Source organism: Salarias fasciatus, chromosome 13 (assembly GCF_902148845.1).
Source record: "Salarias fasciatus chromosome 13, fSalaFa1.1, whole genome shotgun sequence".
NCBI classification, from domain to species: domain Eukaryota; kingdom Metazoa; phylum Chordata; class Actinopteri; order Blenniiformes; family Blenniidae; genus Salarias; species Salarias fasciatus.
Window position 1 is genome coordinate 20,701,185 of NC_043757.1, and position 21,427 is coordinate 20,722,611.

Here is a 21,427-nt window from a genome sequence, read left to right on the forward strand (position 1 = left end):
CAGAGCAGCCGAGGTGTGCCTGGCTTTAGGACCCTGGGCAGACAGAAGCGCACATGGCACAGTGAGCGGCCGCTCTGGTACGAGAGGCGATGCCAAGTGCGCTCCGCGGTTCTCCCCAACATCCTCTCATTCTGACTTTTCTGTCGCCTCCGTTCCTCCACCTCTCAGGACCAACACCTCCGCTCTCAGAGCCGGCACGTGAAGCCCTGCGTCCCCCCAACTGCTCCCGGCTTTTTTTTTTTTGTTATTTCTTCCTTTCTTGTGAGGAAAAGTTTTTGACAGCTTCTTTCTCGGAGACGCATCTCGCTGGAGTCCGTAGTTAAGCGTTTTATTTTATTTTATTTTTTTCTGTCCCCTTCTTTTCCTCCCCTGACATCTGCGCTGCTCTGACCCGCGTCTCCGGCCGGAGCCGCGGCCTGACGGGAGCGCGCTCCCCGGGATCAGCCCTCCGCCAGCGGCCACGATGAGGACCTGGAGGCGGCGGAGGAACTTTGCCTTCCTGCTCTTCTCCCTGCGCGTCTGGTGCCTGTGCGCGGCCGCACGAAACGCTGACTGCGTGCTTTCTGAGGCGAGGCAGGGTGAGTGGCTGCTGGCTGACTGGCATGATGCGCTGCAGATGTTTTGAAACCATGAATATCAGCTCTGAGTTTTTATTCATTTCACCGGGAGTGACTGTGTCCTTAAAACACACACACACACACACATGCAACAGCATCCATTCATCCCTTTGTGTTGAAATTTTCGACATCCCCCCCCCCACCCCGGGTCTTGAAGCTCCTGCTCATTGTCATGCTGTGCACTTCACACTTCAGGTCAGCCGGGGAGGAAATAGAGTTTGTTATTTTAGATCCATCTTTGGGGCTGAAATGGAACAATAAAAGGAAGTGAGGCTGCTGTCACAATGAACAGATGAGTTTACCGTCCAGGAGGATGCAGCTTCTCTTTAGGCTGTAAACATAAACCAAAACAGGATGTTGTTTTCCATCATCTTCTAAATTTAATCCACTGCATGAATGAGAAGTGATAACAGGGTGTTGTGTGTGTGTGTGTGTGTGTGTGTGTGTGTTTTATTGGACAGAGTATGTGCCACTATATCAACGTGTGTGGCAGTAAAAGAGAAAAAAATGAAGAAATAACCATAAACCACCTTTTTTCCTCAGTAGTAGAGGGTGCATGAATGTTGCTGGCCTGTCAGACTGATGGCTGCAAAATCAACTACTGTCAATTATAAATAAATCCAGGAGGTTATTTCTGTATCTTGTAATTTGTGTATATCATGGATCTGTAAAACACACTGCTGAAGCAATACTGCGTGTCATTCACATTCAGGGGGGAGTACTGTGAATGCACAATGCTCACTAGTAAATAAAACTGTCCACACACACTGATAAAAATAGAAGTCCGGTCAGTTTTGAATAATTTATTACTTTCCACCTCGTAAAAAGTCAAGTGCAGCACAAGCAGCCAGCTTTTGTCAAACAAAAAAATGCACATATTGTTAGTGACTGGATGCAGGCAAACATGAAGCCTGAGGGCACATCCTTAATAGTGTTGCAGAAATTAAAGCAAAAAGCTTCCCTGAAAATTACCCCGGCTGGTGGAGACACAGAAAGATACAGCTCAGGAGATGTTTACCGCAAACATCCGCTCGACATGGGGTCATTAGAGCTCTCACTCACAGAGTTCGCTCGTATGTGAACGCGAGGGGTAAAAATAGTTGGGAGGGGTACAGTGGGTTCTGAAATAGGGCAGCCGCTTTGAAGTCGGTGGGATGTTGACTTCAGGATGGAGTCAGAGTTGTAACCTGATTTGATTATGTTTATCATGCTGCTGTCTGGAAGTTAGTCACTTCACACACACAGATAAAGAGATTTCTGTTCAGCACTACATTTTCTATGTTCTCCAAGAAGATTGTTTAAATTGGTTGGAAACAGAGAGCTCCATAGTGTTCACCTCACAGCCGGTTCAAATCCCAGCTTGGGGGCCTTTCTGTGTTGTGTTTACATCTTCCCCTCTGTTCATGTGTTTCTCCAGATACTCCAGTTGCTTCCGACTGTTCCAGAACATATTTGGCTCTAAATTGCCTGGCGGTCTGAACAGGAGGGTGTGTTATTGTTCCTCTCTGTACACGTGTGTCATGGTGGAGCTTCCACCTGTCCAGAGTGACTCCGCCCTCACCCAGAGCCAGCCGGGGTCGACTACCGCCCCGCAAAACCCATATAGCCGGATAAAGCAAAAGTTAATGCATTTTTGGTTCTTTGGACTTTGGTTTTTGATGACGATAAAGTAAAATCGGAATATTTGATAACAAATGGATTTATGGATGACTCTACATGCGTTGTGTGTGCTTTGTCTTTGAAAAAAAATAATTTCTTCCAGCTAGTAAAGAGAACTGTCCCAGATTATTCCGTCCCACTGATCAGAAGATGCTATTCTCCATAAATGTACTACTTATTTAATTTGAGTGACTTTGTTTCCTGGTGTAATTTAAGCAGACATATAGGTGAAGGATGAAATTACACATTATCTCAAGGGAACATTAAATCCATGAATATCTATTCAGCCAAAGCGGTTTGGCTTAACGGTGGCCTAAATCCGACACGACTGGTTACTTGACTTAACGTGGATTTGCAACGAGCGCCCCGCCAGAATCAGCAGATCTTGGGCCCGTTCCACCAGTTGACGCCTGTCCAACGCCAGCCTGAGTGATGTTAGCTGAAACTTCAGTGAACCTCAGTGAGACTCTGCCACTGCTACACTTCTGCTGCCAAGTCTGACAATCAGAGATGGACCGGAGCTGACTGACATTCGGTCCTCCGGTGCCAGAACATCTCCGGGTGCGCCAGCGCCGAGCTCAAATCGCGCTTCTGGACAGAGTTCAGAAACTGTTGTGTTAGCTGTTATTGAAGTAAGTGATGCATCAGACACTGAGGACTTTCTGAAGGTGTTCTCACTTGGAGGATGAGAGTAATGTACATCTGAGTATTTTCTAAAGTACTGCTTTTGGGTTGAAGTTGATTCCAATATTTGTTATTTTACTATTGACAAAAAAAAGGTAAGTCTTTAATTTGTGTTCAGCGCTCATTGTTTTATATTCAGAATGAATCACTTCATATTTACACACGTTGGTCGAAGGCTCACAGTCCAGATAGTAACAGGAATCTGTTTGAAATCAAAATAAATCTCTCTTTATGGATGTTGGTTCAATTAAAATTTAAAAGCGCGAGCTATCAAAAAGATCTACAAAGTCAAAGTCAGGTGATTAGGAGTCCTTCCAGCCGCTGCTGCTCATTAAAAAAAAAAAAGTTGTTTACCTTAATGACTGGACTGTGGGGCACGTTTGAGAAAGCGTTAGCGTCTTCTCATGTGAAGTGTTATCGTCCCGCAGAGCTCAGTTGCCTTCTGAACTTCTGCAGCAGAAATGAAAGCGAGCCCCATAAGGGCAAGAATCAAACAGGCTGTGTTTACAAATCTTTGATGAATTGCTCTGTCTATAGTTCCCCGTCTCTGTCTGACTCTCTTTGTTTCTCTTCTGCATATCAACTGGTTTTCAGAGGGTCTGATCCGTCTTTCTGTCTTTCGTTCTTTCGTGGTTTCTTTCTTTTTTTCTTTCTGGGTGGAGGAAACTCGATAAATAATTAGAGACAGAACCAAATGACCTGGATTAGATTTGAGGATATCATCTGGTTAGACTGCAGCGTCAGACAGAATTAATTAGAAAGATTAGAATGTCTGTGTTGTCTAAACAAACTGCGCTGAGAGCGAAGAATAAAAGCCTGGCCCGGGTGCCCCAAAACACGCAGAAAAATTCACGCGGCCTCCCTTTGGTTTTTTTGAGACGTGTGACCCACCTTTCAGCGCCGTTTCCTGGGGAGTAACTCAAACCCATCGCGCAGTCTTGCGGTGGAATGCTGACGTATGGCTGCTGTCCCGGTTAAAACAGCCCACTTTCTGCTAAAGCCATTTAGGAAGCCGCTTCGCCCCGTTCCGTCTTCCAGACCCTTGGGGTGGGTGTCGCTTGACATTTTAAGGACAGACTGGCATTGATTTGTCGGCCACGAGGGAAGGACGGGCAGCGCTGGAAACGTCTCCTTCTGTTAAGCGTCATTGGTCATTATAGCCATCAGTGTGATTTAGCCATTTCCTGCTCCGTCTGTGGAGGACGGGGCCGCAGATATACTAGATAAAGCTGAGCTGGCAACACAGCAACACACTGGCTGTCTGTGGAGCTGACATGTAATGCTCCCAGGCGATTCAGACGTCTGTAGTCACTGAGTAAGTCAAGGTGGAGGAGGAGGAGGAGGAGGAGGGAGGGAGGGAGTTATGGCAAAACTCTGAGAATCTGGCAGTTAGGCTGCAGTAGCGCTGAAGACCTCCACCTGCAGAGCCCCGGCAGACAGCGGCCAGCCATGTGTGGAATGGATGAGGGTGGATGCATTTTCCCCTCATCTGCATCAGCCTGCAGAAAACCAAGAAAGGCGCAGACAGGTGCGAAGGCAGTCACCCACCTTTTTACCGCAGTGATTGAATGTGTCATACCTCCTGTGAAGCTCAGACATTTCTGTGGGACAATTTCCTCTGCACCGGAGAAGGAAAATATTACTTTTTTAGCGGGAGCAAAGAGAGGGAGAGAACGAATAATGAGTAGATGTAGAGTGGGAAAGGAACATGGAGTCACTGCTGTCACAACTTATCTGCGAGCAAGCAAACCGCTGCTGTTTACGCTGGAATACAGAATGAAGGCAAATAGTGGATTTGAGATCCGTGCAAACATGCAATTGTCAGTTTTCACATGCAAAATGAGTGAGTGGCTGGAGGTGCAGCAGGAGAAAAAAAAAAAGCGGGCATATTTTGGCTTGCACAAAGGATGCGGTTGAACATATGAATTTTTGAGAACAGTGCCTGCTTGTTTGTTTCTTCTTTCCTGACAGGCCACCCTTCTCAAGAAATATTAGGTTTCGCTTGGATGAGAATAAGGACACAAAACAAGAAAGTGGACTGATGCAACAATGCGATTTGGTCTCGAGCCTCACTCTGTTGCGCAGCAGGCTGAACCACCAGGTCGCTCGACATCAATAATTTCACAGCAGAAAGGTTAGCGCTCCTCTGCGCCAGTGTATTTACTTCAAGTCGTCGCCGATTGGATCCAGCCACGCTATTCACCTTTATATCGCGGATGGTTTTGATGGAGGGGGATAGAAGCTGTTTTGAGAGAATGTTTTGTGAAGTAAACACCCTTTACAGAGACAGACCTCTGAGGCGGTGGCTGCTTTAGCTTGGCCAGCACCTTTCAGGGCCTCCTGATCCCTGTGTGTTATGGGGAGCGTGCGCATTCAATTTCCCAGCTGGAACACGCAATGTTCGGCAGTGTTCGGCTTTCGTGTAAATTCAGTCCACGTCGAGTCAATATCTCATTGACTGGTGGTGTAATAGATTGCAGTTGACCCATTATCCGCACAAATCTCTGCCTACCTTTCAGCTCGCGTGCGAGCCACTAATTATCGGCCAAGTTTAACCACAGTTGTGTTGAGCAGAGATTTTATGCAGCTGTAATTCAGAGAGAAAGGTTTGATAGGAGCATGTGACGAAGATGACAAATGAAGAATTTCTTTGAGACAAAGCAACTTGAAGTAGAAGTTTGAAAAGAAGTGCTTAGAACATTAAAATATATAGTTTAAAGAAATTTTAACCGCCTTTCTGGTCTGTTACTTGACTTAGAATTGTAAGCCACAAGCTTTGTTGGCAATTATACACTTTATTTTTGGATCTTGTCAAATAGCATAATTGCATACTAGCATCTTGGAACAGGAGAAGTCAGAGGACTATCACAGTAAGTACAGGGCTCATCCTCTGTGGATTTTTGATGTGTATTCCACCAACAGATCACCATCTGACTGACACTGCCACCCACAGATCCACCGGCTTGATTGAAAATCTATATTTTGTTGAACCCCGCCTTGCTGTGAATGGCTGCTAGATGAACCAGCATGTGTGATAAGTTCCAGTTAATCCCCACGCTGAAATCCTTCAAAGACTTAATGCCCAAATCTCTGCAAGTCAAGATGGGAATTGGCTTTTTTTTCTCACTGTTGCTCCCAAAAGATGGAAATGGGACACAGAAGCACGCCAGCCCACCTTGGGGAGTGTTGTATTACTGTTATTTCTTACTTACTTCATCAGGCCAATAATGGGGACCTGTTTGGAGTGAATTGTGGGAGGTCCTGCGTTTAAGCTCAGCGGATTCTCAACTTCGGCTCCGAAGACTCCGGGGTGTCATCGGATGGAAAGTGAGCAATGTGGCAAGTGACAGAAGGGGGGGGGGGGGGGGGGGGGGGGGGGGGGGGGCGCTAAAAGCAGGCAGTGAGGGAGCGCGCAAATTGTCAACCTCTGCAGATGAAAGACTCTTTGTTTTTTTCTGTGTCTCAGTTCCTTTTTCTCTGTCTCCCAGCAGTTAGAGGAGCCAGACGACAGAGATGAGACAATACAGGCTGAAGTTGCTCTACAAAAGTGTTTTTGATTTTTTTTCTTTAACCAGAATCAGACAGTTTCTTTAACATCAGTATGGACACATCACTGGGGACTTACAGTGCCTGGTATGTTGTTTTCTTAGTTAATTGGCTTTTTGGTTTGTGAACAGCTTTGATAAATGGCCAGACAGTTTTTATGACTTTGGCAAGACTTGGTGCTGAAAGTCTCTGCAGGATCTTTCAGACTTCAATCACACACATTTGTCTTTCTTCTAACTTTCCTTGTGACATTGACATTTTTAGTATTATATAGAATGTTCTGACAGCAGCTGATTGCGATAGAACGTGGTGCAAATTTCCTTTGTGCTCATAAGTTAAATTCTGTGTCATCAGCAACGCAGAAAAGTCTTTTTTTTCCTGATGCTGCCAACAGGTCAGAATGTTCACTCAACTAGAGGAACTTACAGTATATTAGCATCTGCAGTAAAAGCCATTCAAATTATAGATTTGGGGGGTGGGGGCAGTTTCACAGACTCTGTATGAAAATGGCTTTGGCACCTGCCTTCCTTTCTCTGAGAAACTCTTTTTAATTCGTTCAGCACATTGGGTAATGGCTGATTACAGAACTGGCAAAAAAGCTATTTCAATTCCGAATTCCTGCCAGTTTGGAAATGTCTGCATGCTAAACTACATGAAAACATTGAAACCCCTTCTCCACAAATGTTGGAACCTGTTAAACATTTCCAAATTTTGATTATTGAGTGTGGTGTGATAAGCACTATTCGTACGGTACTTAAAATGGTTTTTTTCTGCATTACGGGAAAAAAAAATAATGCGATGTGGCAACAGTATTTTGCAATTGTCTTCCACAATCATTGCCAAATAAATATGCTGAATACATGTTAATGTTTTTGAGGGCGCTTTCAGAACAGTCCTTTGAAAATCAAGAGTGCCTGGAAATAGCAGTTCTGACCACCAATGTCTTATTAAATATACGGCATTTTCCATTTTACAGCTGGATAACACAGACCAGAGCGGTAAAAGCAGACCTGCGCATGATAAAACACAGAGAGGGAAAAAATCCATTTGTGAATTTAGTCTCAGTGCAGAAGACAAACCTGTACATATGTTTTCTGACTCATTTTTGTCGGCTGAAAGATGTTTCTTTGAAGCAGCTCCTCGCATCAAACATCAATTCATTTGCAGTAAAGGATCAGGGACTTCAGAGAGCCTCGGTTCCTCCTTTGTTAAACATTGCTATTACTGCGACTGAATGTATTTTATGACTTGAGGAACATTATATTGAAGAACTGTGTCAGCAGCGAGGCTTCTTTTACTGTTTATAGAAAGAGGGAAGAACTGTATAATGTGCACTTTGATGTCCTGAAAGCAGGAAGCATTTGTTGTGAAAGGAAGCCGGAGCCTCGCTGTACTCAGACCTACTGTAATAACATGTAATGCAGCGAAAGATTCGCTCGGCGTCTTCACAGCGTCACATGCTCCCTGCTAATTGAATAAATACCCGGACAGCCTGGTAGGTGATTCGTGTTGCAGGAGTGTGTCGGCTTCACCTCGAGGAACGGCTTTGTTAAGACGTTCAGGAGCGGCGCCGTTTCAAAGCGAACTCATTCACCATTCTCTTTGTTAAGGCCTTTTTTATTTCCAAGGGCACAATGTAGGTGTGGCATCCATCGCCATATTTAGGTCAGTGGCTTTTTTTTTTTTTTTTTTTTAACAGAAGCAGTAAATGAGTGTTTATAGAGTTCCATAAATTCACACAGAAATCAAAGCAGTTTTCTGTCTTGAACCCTTATGTTTCTTATCTGTGGCAGATGTAAGAAAACACCAAGATGTCGAGATGCTCAGTATCTGCACCTCAGCAGTGCACTAAATCGTTCTTTGACTCCAATTCTAGTTTTTCTCAGATGAATGTATCTCAACATAAAATGCATTATTTTTAGATTTACTGTTGGTGATGTATGTATTCTATCCAGTCATAAAGCTCAAAACAGAACTCATGGTGGTATTTATTTCATTTAGAAAGCTTGAAAGGTCCACTCTTGTGTCGTGCAGAAGGGTTTTTTTTTTTTCTCAAAGCTTTGAATTACAGCTCTCAGTACGAGTACTTACATGGTAAATGTAGCCCGTTGCTCGGTGTGAATGTAGTGCTAAAAGCTCATCTGAGCATAAAGAAAAGAAGGTTAAAACGGCGATATGAAGTTGTTTATCACACGTGGGCATGCGGCATACCCTCAACAGCTCTCCAGTCCATCACACGGCCAATATTTAATCTCACAAACCCAAAATGTTCTCCTTTTGTTATAATTAAACAGAAAGTAATTGAATAGAATAGAAATCATTTTTTAATCCCAGGGGAAATTAAATACTGCGTGCCTCATGGCTCTTGCTTTACTTTCATTCAGGACTAGATCTCTGATGTGTGTTTGCTTAAGTTTTTAGAATTGCAGAACATTTTAGAGGTGTGAATGCACTTTTTTTTTTCTCAAAATATTGGGTTTCTCATGATTCCTGCCTTTATTCTAAATTAAGTAGCATTTCTGTTCATTCATCCGCCCATCTTTCATACCTGTTTTATCAAAGTCAGGTTCACAGGGCCTGACGCCGCCATAAATCAAGGAGCAGATCCTCTTTGGACAGGCTGCCATCTATCACAGGTTAAACACACACACGCGCACACACACACACACACACACACACACACACACACACACACACACACACACACACACACACACACACACACGCTCAGTCTTGTATTTCTATCCTTGTGGGGACCGTCCATTGACTCCCATTCATGTCTAGCCCCTAATCCTGACCCTTACCCTAACCCTAACCCACACCACAACAAAGCCTAACCCTAAAGAAATGTTTTTGCGCTTTTACTTTTTTCAGTAACAACAACATGGTCAAGAAAACACTGTTTCTCCTACTTAGGACCGGAAAAAGGTCCCCACAAGGCACGTCGTTCCACGTTTTGCTATCCTTGTGGGGACATTTGGCCCCGACAAGGATAGAAATACAAGAACACACACACACACACACACACACACACACACACACACACACACACACACACACACACACATCACATTCTTGTTTTTACTGCTTTAAAATGCTAATATTTAGATGCATAAAGGGGAAGAAACTGTATTTATTAAACTACACAATCAGAAAATTATCATTTTAAAACTGAATGTCCATATTTGGTGCAAGATTGTAGGTGCCTCATAATCTGAGAACATTAATCAGCCCTGCAAATGACAAATATGTAAAAGTAGTAGTTTTTCTTGTTGAAATAAGTCTGGTCCCAGACCCCCCCCCCCCCCCCCCCCCCCCCCCCCCCCCCCCCCCCCACCGATTACTGTTAAACTGCTAAACTGCTGAAAAAATGCTTCATTATCCTCACCAAACTAGTTCATGAACTTCAATGAAAGAGCAGAATGCTTTTTAACTTTCACGCTCATTTTCATTCGCCTCTTCTCTTGTATTGCTATTGACAGCTTTGTTTGCAGTTTATCCTCTAATACTCTTGGTGTGGCCATGGCTGCCTGCTTTTTTTTTTTCTTTTTTGCTCTTAACTCAGAGATTTCTGCCTGAAAGCATCATCGATTATAATCTTCACAAGCTGCTCTATTCTGCATTGCTCCTTTTCATTTCATTTATGCTCTGTAAATGGCCCATTGAATAAATGAAACATTTTTAGAAAACAACCTGCCCACACTAATGATAACACCTACTTCACTTCTCATGCCGCGGCCTCGGCTCGGCTCGATGCGTTGCCCATTTTGCGATCGATATGAGTGATCAATACCCGGGGTACTTCCAGAAATGGCTCTGGGTTTGGTCCAGACTCCCATTGAATTTGCAACAGATGAACTCACCTCTGGTGTGTGTTGCTCATCAACCTTCTGCCACAAGAGAATCTTCAGGCTTTTTTTTTTTTTTTAAAGCCTCGTGCACATACAAGATAATTTCAGAGTCATTTTGAAGAAAGAAAGCTCTTGAGTGACTCACTCCTCGTCACAGTTTACCTATAGCTACAGATGGAAGCTCAGACCAGTGGATTTTTGCAGCCTTTTGCAGATATAAACCTTTTTCTTTATTAAATTCAATTTTTTTTGGATGTGCTTTCATTCCTCTCTACACTTCTGCTTAAATGTTTGCTACATTAAAGTCAAGATAGGACTATAAAACTGTTTTGTTTGTTCTTTCCTGCAACAACAAATGTCCTTGCTCATACAAATCCCAGCACATTGCACACATTTCATATGCAAATGTTGTTTGAGGCTGATCAGATTGCAGAAGGCCTGAGAAGTCCCACTGTGACACTCGCTCTGTCTTGTACTCCCTCAATACCGGTCCTATAGATTACCTCCATCCACCTGCTTTGACCTTGTTGATTTTTCTGTTTAGTCTCAGGTGAGGGGCTCCTTAATTGTTGTGTTGTTCGAATATACTGCAGAGGAACAGGCTTCTGTTTCACTCCTAAACCAAAGCAGTGCTCAATCTGCATCTGTCAATATCCACGGATCTGCAACCCTGGATCCAAAAAGGAAGGGACACGGTGTGAAATGTAAATATAAACCGAATGCAGTTGTCACGTATTTCCTTTAAACTTGCTTTCAGTTAGGATACAACATAGGCAGCATGTTAAACATGAAATATTTGACCACTTCATAGCATTATTTTGTAATTTCAAACAAAATATCAGCAAACATTTGGAATATTAAATGTGACGGGGGCACAAAAAAGCCGGATGAGCGTTTCAGGGAGGAGAAGTCACTTTGATATGAAGACAAATCTTTAAGTCACCAGTCTGTAAACTATATCAAACATTGTGGAACAATTTGAGAAAATGTTCTCTGTTGCAAAATTGTAAAGCCCTTATAACCATTATAACGATGTATAAAAATATATTTGCATCACGGACGGCACGGCTTGTGATACCTGGGAGCTGAAACAGCACAGAGTGACCTATTGGAAAAGCACTGCCTGCTATCTGGAACACAGCCAGGAATCATTATTCGCCATGCCATCGACAAACGTAACGTACACATTTGCCCTGTAAACAAAAGGCCATAATTTGTCCCTTCTAGGTCGAAACTTTTCACTATCGATTTTTTTTTTTAGATCCGGTGTCAAAAAACATGCCACACATCCATCAAAGACAGGGAGAAAAGCATGAGAAATCTCGCAGTGGGTGTTATGGTAGAGATGTACAGTATAATAAAGGTTTTCTGACAGAAATCAGGCCGCATCCGCCGATCGACCGCAGTAATTGTGGCTCATTTAGTTTGTTATGTCATTGGCTGAGTCACGTCCCTGCTGAGTAAAACCTCAGCCACTGCTTGAAATCACATCACCTACCAGCTCATCAGCTTTAAAGTCTCAACGCAGACATTCATTATTCATTCATCAGAAATGCAGTTCGCTCTAAAAGAAATCTGGTTTATGTTTGTGTTGAGGGGAAACCAAGTTTTGGCTGGCAGGCAAGAGTTTGTGTTTTTTAAGATGCAGGACTCACAGCGGACTCTCTCCCCTGCGTCCTGCGTTGAGGTACAACTGTGGTCGGCTTCGCAATCATGATCCTCGCAAGAAAACATGCGGGATAACCCAGTTTCAGTTTAAATTGAAAATGTTCTCAGAGACGACAGGCCTTTGAGAATAATGGTGGTGAATGCCACATTGAAAGGGAATTTATCTTGTGGGAAGCAGTGACAGATGATGCATACTGAGCAGAGTCTGCACACACGGCCTACCTCGCAAGTAATTGACTTATTAAAGAGGTTAGCACGCATCAAACAAATTGCCTAAACATCAAACAGCCTCCAATACCCCGGAATCAGACATCTATCAGCGAAGAAAGATTTCTACCAATAACTAACCGGCCGTATGGAGTAATTAGTTTGACCTCTTATTTTTTTTTTTTCTCTTTTTGTAAGACAAATACAGCCCATTTGTTGTTTTGTTTTGTTTTTTGTATGTATAAACGAGCTCAACCTTAAAGGAAAGATTGCCTGAAAGTGAACACAGTGTTTCATGAGTTTTCATCTTCTAACAGCAGATCTTCACCACACATGAATTATTGCTCTCCAGAAACAACTAGAAACGCTTCAGCTCTGAAAAAAGAGCAAGCTAGTTAGTTCCTGTCCCACTACGACCTGCAGTCTCCTCTCCGAATCGTCCCCGTTTAATGAACACGAGCTTATTTAGTATCTGAGAGATCCGGATGATTTGTGAGCAACACCAGTGGAAGTGTCGAAGGCTTTTTATTAACAAGACGTCTGCCTGACTTGCCTTTTATGGCTCTCCTTTAATGGCGCTCTCGCCGCAGCCTGTGGTCTCAGTCATGCTGCTTCGTCTGTCTCAACGCCGGCTTTCATGCACCACTAAAACCAACAAACTACCATCGGCACATGTTCAGATATCCCATTAAATGTAGGAGGTCTCTTTTACGTCCTTGTTAGCCTATTACGCGCCGCGGATAAATGGAGAGCCTGGGCCACGCTGTTCGCACGGGGCAGCCGCCATGGCGCTTTATTTGATCCTGTAAGAAATGAAGGTGAGACGGGTTACTGGAGTCACCCCTGATTTCTGTCATCTAAGGCTAAAGGGCCGCCAGGATGCTCAGTAGTCATCGTGCATGCAAATCAGCACAATTCCAGACAGGACGATTAGCAAACAGAAGAAAAATGATACATTAAACATGGGGTAGACGCACCGATCTCCAGAGATTGGGGGAACACGTCTGGGCTTGATAGTAAATAAAGATGTATCCCAGTCTTCCTGGTCTGAAAACAGAAACCTCCTCCTCCTCCCTCCCCCCCCCACACACACACCCAGCACCGCTCTCTCTGCTCTGTCCCCACTGTCTGCACTGTCTGGGGGTTTGTAGTGTTTACTGGGTTCACAGGAAACCCGCTGTGTCCTCTGCAGTGCAGACATGCTCAATAAGACTGCGGGAGCATTAGGGACAGCCTTCACTTGTCTGTGGGAGAGGTGGTTGGAGAGCCGAGGGAGCCGGGGGGATTGAGACTGTGATCCTCACATACTGCTTGAAGCCCTAATGCAATTTTATACGCTTCATCTTATGCTTATGCTATGTATACGTCCCTTACTGTTTGCCTCCCGAATGAGCTGACTTTTAAGAGCTAATTAGCTTAACCGACTTCTAACTTTGCTAATTTGACTTCAATGAGAGCCAAAAAAAAAAGTTGAGTGAAATGATTGGTTGCAGAGGAAGTGGAGAGCGGTCCTCTGCAGACTCCATCTCCGACCTTCGGTATGAACCAGAAAATAAAAAATGAAAAAGACAAATAAAGAAGTTGGAAGGACAATTTCATCTCGCCAGTTCTTTCTGTCTTTTTTTTTTTTTAAACAACATTCCCAAGTGGCAAGATCGCGCTGGCTGAGTTACTCATAAAGTGCGTGAGAACATCTATTATTGATGCCCTGTCTGTGGCTTTGGTCCTGTTGCAGAGGTCCTCTGGGGGAAAGCACATCCACTCTCAGGAAATGGAGTGAGCTTTTACTACTCCTTGCCAGCACTGTCCAACATTTTTAATAGTGCCGAGGTTTCCCTGCGTTTTGAAGCATTAGTGGCGTTTTCGAAGGATATTGAAAGAAGCATTACTCACATTGTCGCCCTCTCTGTTTGAGTGCTTTGTGGATGTTAATTCATTCGTTGATTGGGTGATGTTTTGCATACGGCCTGAAGGTCAGACGAAAAAAAAAAATATGACGTGAGTTATTTCTATTCGCATCTGCAAAACAGTGATACTTACTGTGTGATTCTTGATTCGATCAGATCCTCATTATGCTTCGCCGATGATCTTTTCACAGGAAGCAGTCCGGACGGAGCCGAGCACCACGAGAAGGCGGCCCGACCGCAGCGCTCTGGGACCACCATACCCCTGGTGCTGAAGGGAAAAGAACGCAGACCTCTCAGCCAGCTCGTGGCCGGGGTAAATACTCCCAAGACCGTTTAGCAGCGCCGGCTGATTGGTAGTAAGCTGACTGAGATGGCAGCTGAACCGATGCCAGGAGTCTGAGCCAAGCGTGGATGTCTGTCTTTCTATTTGACATAACCACAGTATATGATTTCCTCCTCTGCTGCTTGCTTACTTGATTTCCTTCAAAGGCTGTATTTTTTTTTTTGCAGTTTTCCCCCTGTGGTATAAACTCTGTTGTGATTCCTCCACTCCCTCTGCCTTGTTTTGAATTATGTCGTCCTTTGTTCTTTGAATATGATCTTGCCCTGCAGGCGATACAGATACTGGAATTACTCCTGAATCTCAACCTTTTGACAGTTTTACAATTCAGCAGAAACCAAACCTGAGCGACTTTGACCACTTTGTAGCATCATGGATGATTTCCTTTCTGCATCATTTCGTACGAGACTAAAATATGCACAAATACATATCTGTTTGTGGATCCCTCAGGTTTGCGTTCCGAGGCAGGGGGGAGCGAGTGTGTCCCACTTACCACAGCTGGAAAAGAAAATGTTTGAAATTCGGCATCCCCCACAACTTAGGGAAACTTTTCCAGAGGAGGGAAATGCGTAGGTGTTGAGAACTCCCTGAGCAATCAAACGTTTTTCCTGGTCCGGGGAAGTCACCATCCGAAAGAGAGAGAGAGAGCGAGAGAGAGAGAGAGAGAGAGAGGCTTTTTCTCTCTCTCTCTCCCTGCCTTATGCTCCTCTCACAGAGTCCGTCAGCACAAGATCGCAATGATGTTAATTACATGAACATTACAAACACGTCTCATCGACATGTGGGAAATGAAAATTTAAGCTTTATGGACTTAATTATGCCCTCATTTTCCAAAAAAAAAAAAACACATAAGAAATGCTTCCCCCTCTGCCACTGCTGCATTTCTCTTCAGCAGAAACAACAATTTCACTACAGGCTATCTACAAATTGACCCCCTCCAAATTAAAGTGACCACGGGGGCAGCTTGTGATTGTCTTATCAGAGATTGCAGTAAGTTTTAAACCTCACTGGGTAACAGATTTATAGAGCGGTTTCCTGCACTGATAGAAGGTTATCAAGAGGTAAAGCATTGCACAGTCGTTACTTACAGTCTTAGCAGAATGGACATGACGCACACTCTTCACACACACATACACACACACACAAACTCAGACGAAGCTTCAGCAAGCACGACAAAATTATTGGCCCCAAGGCATCGGTCAGCAGTCCCAAAAAAATGTCACACTGAAAGAGCAACCGGTGCGTCTGAAATGTCAACTCATGATACAGAATGTGTTTCTGTCCCTCATTCAGCACGTCCGTGCATTTAAGTGTCTCCACAGGTTTGGATACATGAATCCCCTTTGTCTTAAATTTTCCATCTTCCCGCGATGAGATGACACCGTGGGCATCCGGCTCGGACTTACTTTGCCTCTGTGGCGCCGAGTGAAGCCTGCTTCAGCCTGATAGCAGCGGGTCTCTGAAATGCATGAAGTCATCTTCGAGCTATTTGTTGGGAAATTGGAGTTTTGAAATTTGATAGAAGCTGAAATCTCCAAGAGATATTTCAGAGTGCCAGGAAAAACTTCTGCTTTATTATCATCTTGCTGCTGAAATAAGTAGCATCAAAATACTCGCAGGTAGTGGTCAGAGGTGTGTCTGCATGGAAATTGCCTCAGAAATATGTTGTGCTGAACTTCTAAGTTCACTCTGACAACATAATTCATATCTGGTGGTTTGCAAATATCATCATCCTCTGTACCAGTTTGTTTTTATTCTGAAAAAAAAAAAAATAAGAAAATAAGTGGTGCAGCGGTAACGGTGGCAAAAGCAACAGGAGTTATTGGGGAGCAGCTGTATTTTCAGAATTCTAACTGGCGTGTGTGGTTGAAGTGCTGCCGAACAATCACACATCATTTCGATAAAGAGGTGAGTCACTGGCTTTTTCCACCGAGCCACTGCACACTTTGCGGGCAGTTTTTCTTTGTGCGGAGCAGCGGGGCGCTGTAAATGCGGTCACCTTGCAGAGTAGTTGCAGGTGTGCAGCCTGTCGCCTGACAATCTGCAGCTAATAGCTTAGCCTGGCAGGTCCTTGATCCCCGTGCAAAATCTACAGGAAAAAAAAAAACAAAACTGCCATTAAATTACTATTTTAATGTATTTGCTATAGTACTTCTCCGACAAAAGCCACTTCATGTGACACATTTATAATGAAGCAGGGTAATACACTCTGGTGTGTCTTTGTGCATTTCAGCGCCGGATATAAAATGACACGATTAGTTAATTCCATTTTGAATAAATCCAAAGCACGAGATGATATGAAAGTTTCTGCCACTTCGTGACAACGCTGACGTCCGTTTCTTCCATTTACGCCTCCGGGTCGTGCGCGGACTTGGGAAGTGCAGGATGTGGAAACATTTCTTCCTCTTCCTCTAACACCATTGTGCCTTGGCACATCCTGCCTTGCGTGCAGTTTCAAAGTAAGATGAAGCCTCCCTCCAACGCCGAGCCGCGGACAGGATGGGTGAGATCCGGGCACCACCTCGGCGCTCCTGACGTCTCGTTGTGTTTCAGATGTATCCTGCGTCTCTCCAGCTGCTGGTGTCTGCGGAAGGTGAACAGCTCATCCTGCTGCTGGAGAAAAATGAGTAAGTTTCTCTTCTGATCAATTGCAGTGTCCCTGCCCATATATATTGTAAGAACAGAAATGGAGAAATCCAATTATTAAACTTGATATTTATTATGTTAATCACACAGAGCCTGATAGCAAAAAAAAAACCCTTACTCTTAGCCATGGCTCGCTGAGTTATATATTCAAGAGGAGGAGAAGTTGTATGAGCCTTTTCTATGATATAGTGAATTCAAGGAAGGGGAAAATAATATGTCCCCTTGTGATTGGACTCTTTTATGGTTCAGTCCCTCTGAAGGGCCGAGAGATGAAAGCTGATATATTAAAAAAAAAAAAAGGCAGAGAAGAACTCAGAGGACATGCTTGTGGTCCCCTTCTGTTCTTTCCCTTTCTTTTCATCAATGCTTTCCCTTCCATAAAGCAGAAAATAATGCGGTCAACCCTCAAAAGGAGGGTCAGGATCGTATGGAGTTCATAAATATGTAGATACACACACAGATACTCCCAAACTGTGCCATATGGAGAGCGAATATCCATAAAGAGAGGGGAAGGAAAGATTGGTGTAACGCCAGGAGACGGGCCGGGTCACATATCCCGAGAAAATTAATAATCTCACAAGAAAGATGGCCTCAGTGATTGTGTTCTTGTTTCTACCGCTATTTCTTTTTCAGCCGGAGTGGAGATGTAATATTTTATCCAGCTGCTGTGGGATACAGATATTGACACTGAATTGATGGGCTTGGCCTGCTACTGGTCGGACCCCCATCAGCCGTGACTCTTGAACAAACTCGAGTCAGACTACAGAGATTCGGAGTGTCGGACGGCGTCTGAGTTCGAAAATGAAAAACAGACACTGCAGAAATCCAGGGTTTCCCCCTCGGTGCGTTGCATGCTTGGCAGCCCGTTGGCTTCGATCGACCCCCCCACCGCCGCCACCAGGCCTCAGCGCTGGATATCTTTCAAATCAAGATTAAACTGGGCACCGCATGCTCAGTGCGATCGTTGGGATAAATGTTTGCGGTTTCGCTCGTCGCAGTGTCACCAGCGCGGCACCATCTGTTGTCAGCTGCGGCTCAAGCTCTTCATCCGCCCTATATTTCTAGAAGCATTCCTAATATCCGGAGTGTCTACGGATAAATTGTGACATTTAATGGGCCATTAAAAATGAAAACAAATGTGGAACATAATGGGATTTACAAATATGCTGAACAAACCAGCATTTTTATATTTCTCTTTTACTGTGTATCAAACTCTAATAGGAGAAATTCCACTGGGGGGAGGGGGGGTTACAGCCCTGTTTTAGTGCCGTTTATCAAAGTGTGAGCAGCATGTTGAAAGGGGTGAAGGTGTTGAAGGAGGTCACCAGCATTTCATTAGAGTCCAATATACAGCTGCTGCACTTATATAGTTTATCGCTTACTGTTTATTTGGATTCATATCTTATATATAAACCTCAATGTGGGAGTGAAGGAACTGTTCTCTATGCTTTCCTCTTTGCATTTTGCTATCCACTGCCAGAGTGGTTATTTCCACGGGTGACGTCATGACAGGAAGATAAAGGCCTGTATGAGCACCTCAGCAGCCTCATACAGAAGCTATGGGGACACATATTACTGTTAGAAAACCATTAAAAAGTGAATTTCGCATAATGTGGTACTTTAATGTCACCTCACCTTTTGTTCACACAATCCAAACTGCTTCCTCTGAAACCTGAAAAGTCTCCTTGCTTTAATGAGATTGGCCCCACTTCAAAAAATGTTCCCGTCCCGACGACCCTGTGCGTTCCTTGTTCTCTAAACGACCTCTGGTGACCTCGGCCTCAGCCGTGACTCATCTATCCGCAGCCGTCGCCGCTGCCGTTCCCATCCGGACTGTTTTGCTGCCCGGCCAGATGCGTCCTCTGATATCGCTTCGCCAGTTCGTCCGACTCCGAACAGGTGGTCTCTGACCTCCATGCGTCCGTCGTGTCCAGGCCGTGCACGTCCAGTCTGGGTCAGAGGAAGAGACGAGGGCACATGGAAAGAACAGCCTCCAGGTTTAGAGAGTTAACAGCACAGTGTTTTTTTCTATCCAGAGCTGCCTTCTGGCTTCACTCGCAGATGCTCGCTGTCAGTGTACATTTCTTCACAAGGTTTATAATTTTATGCCACTCTGCAGTTTATATTTAGCGCTTTAGGCTTTTAGGAAATGGGGTGCTTTTTCTTTCTTTCTTTTTGTTTTCAAGAAAGTTAGCTACAGATGTGTCTGATTTAATGCATGTCTTCCCTTGGGTAAACTTCCCTGCTGCTGACGTGTTTTAAGGCACCAAGCAGTGTTCAGACACTCAGAACTATTTGATTGTGAGTTTGAACATTGATTTTAAGCAATAATGCTTAAAATTGCCTGAAGTGCTGCAGTGATTTTTATGGTTCATTATGCTTCAAGCTAGCAGCTAATGTTTAAATGTCTGACTCAAAGAACATTTTTATTTGCATTTCATTTAGATGACTTCATGTGATGCACACTAAAGCAATGTTTCTTTAACTTTGTTGTAAATGACGACTGCTGTTTAGTATCAAACATTTGGAGGTCAGAACTTTACAAGTCACAAAGTGAAAGAGGAAAGTGGCACTGGAGGAGGAGGACAGATTGAAATGCGGTGCACAGACCTCTGGAGCGTTACGAAGTTCTACCGCCGTGTGCTGAGTTATTGCAGGTTTTTGATGAAGGCTCATCTTTTTTTCTTTTTTTTTTTTTACGTGAATTTGCTGAGCCCGTACAGTTTGCTGGTTTGGCACCGCTGCAGTGCACACCTGTTCCAAGGCCACTGTGAGACGATCCCGGTGCCCACCAGTATAAACACACCAAAGATCCAACTAATAAACAGTTTGTTGGCCACTTGGCACCGTTTCAGAAACTCTTGGCCTCTGCAAGACAAGTACAAATTCACTGAGAAAAGAAGTCAGTGGGAGCTCACTGTGTGCAAGTGTGTGTGCAGATGCGTGCATGTTGTTGAGCCCATGCAGCGAAGTCCTTTTCAGACTTTGTTTCATTTTTCCTCTCGAGGAAGTGACTTAAATCACCCTTTCTTCTTTCTGCCATTTCCCATGTGCTCGCTCATTCAAGCGCAGTATTACAGTTACAGCAGAGGAAGTGTATGCCCGCTTCCATAAGGGTGACGGGAGTGACTGTGTCGCACACAATATTTCAGGCCTGACGCGTTGCCTCGTCCAAACAGAGCTGGACGGACACGGGGACGTGTGCCAGCAGCCGCTGCTTTGAAGTATAGCATTGATCAATGGCACAGTTGCCCAGCTTCAAATGATTAATGGTAGTCGTATGGGACATTCCACATTAGTCTTGATTAAAGACTTCAATAACACTGTCTGGGGGACCATGGTGTGTGTGTGTGTGTGTGTGTGTGTGTGTGTGTGTGTGTGTGAGGGAGAATAAGAGGAAGGAAGTGGCGAAGATTTACAGCTGGGTCCGGTCAGTGATGTATTCTACAGTTTGAGTATTTATTTGTGCTTTGTATGACCCAGAAATCCTGAGGCTGAACTGAGACCCCCCCCTCCCTGCCACAGGCACAGACACACACTTTCTGTTCTTGTCCGTTTGCAGGACGTTGTTACTGCATGTAGTAGTTTTCGACCCTGCTTCCTAACCTAAAAATGTAACTTTTACTTATGGTAACTTTGTGTCTTTTGTGTTAAGTACCTGTGTGTGTGCATGTGTGTGTGTTTAGGTTGTTGGGATTAAAATTTTTATAACTGCTTGAATAAAACTGATCAGTCACCATTTCAAAAATAGAGGTGGATGGTTAAGGATTTCATTGTAGTGCACTTGATGCTTCGCTTGATTGGTCTCTTTTGCCTCTTTTAATTTTATTATGTTAACACTGCTGGATTCCACTTGCTTGAAGCAAACAATATGCATTACCATTGTGATTCACTCAGTAATAACTAACTAGAGAATCTTTATAAAATTTCGATTTTTCAGAATATTTTCTCCTTGAAACACAAAGCGCTGCATGTGTTTGTGCTCAAACTGGCTTTCTACACACGACCATACATTTCCCAGTGAGAGCATTTCCTTTCATTCTTCTGTGGCAGGAAAAGAAAAGAGGAAAGAGCCTTTTTGAAACACATGGCCACATCTAAACAACATCATTATGTTTTTTAACAAAAAAGTCCCCATAGCAACATCCTCGGCGTGTTTTCCATGAGAAAGAAGATGCCACCCCCATTTCAATAACTCGCCTGACAATGCCAAGATGTATCATGATGTGTGGGACCACAGAGGGGGTGTGTTATTATTACTCAGTCAGTTCAATGAGCAGTGCTGGACCGGACAAAGCGAGA

General features: G+C 44.1%; 1 protein-coding gene across 1 annotated transcript in view; it reads left to right on the forward strand.

Annotated features, from left to right (window-relative positions):
* Positions 1-457: 457 nt before the first annotated feature.
* Positions 458-21,427, forward strand: part of adam12b (ADAM metallopeptidase domain 12b) — an 80,472-nt gene continuing 59,502 nt past the window's right edge. The window contains exons 1-3 of the mRNA XM_030106958.1: positions 458-578; positions 14,331-14,452; positions 17,033-17,106. Of these exons, the coding sequence (XP_029962818.1) occupies positions 464-578; positions 14,331-14,452; positions 17,033-17,106 (311 nt within the window). The 5' untranslated portion in view covers positions 458-463. The remainder of the gene's footprint in view (positions 579-14,330; positions 14,453-17,032; positions 17,107-21,427) is intronic.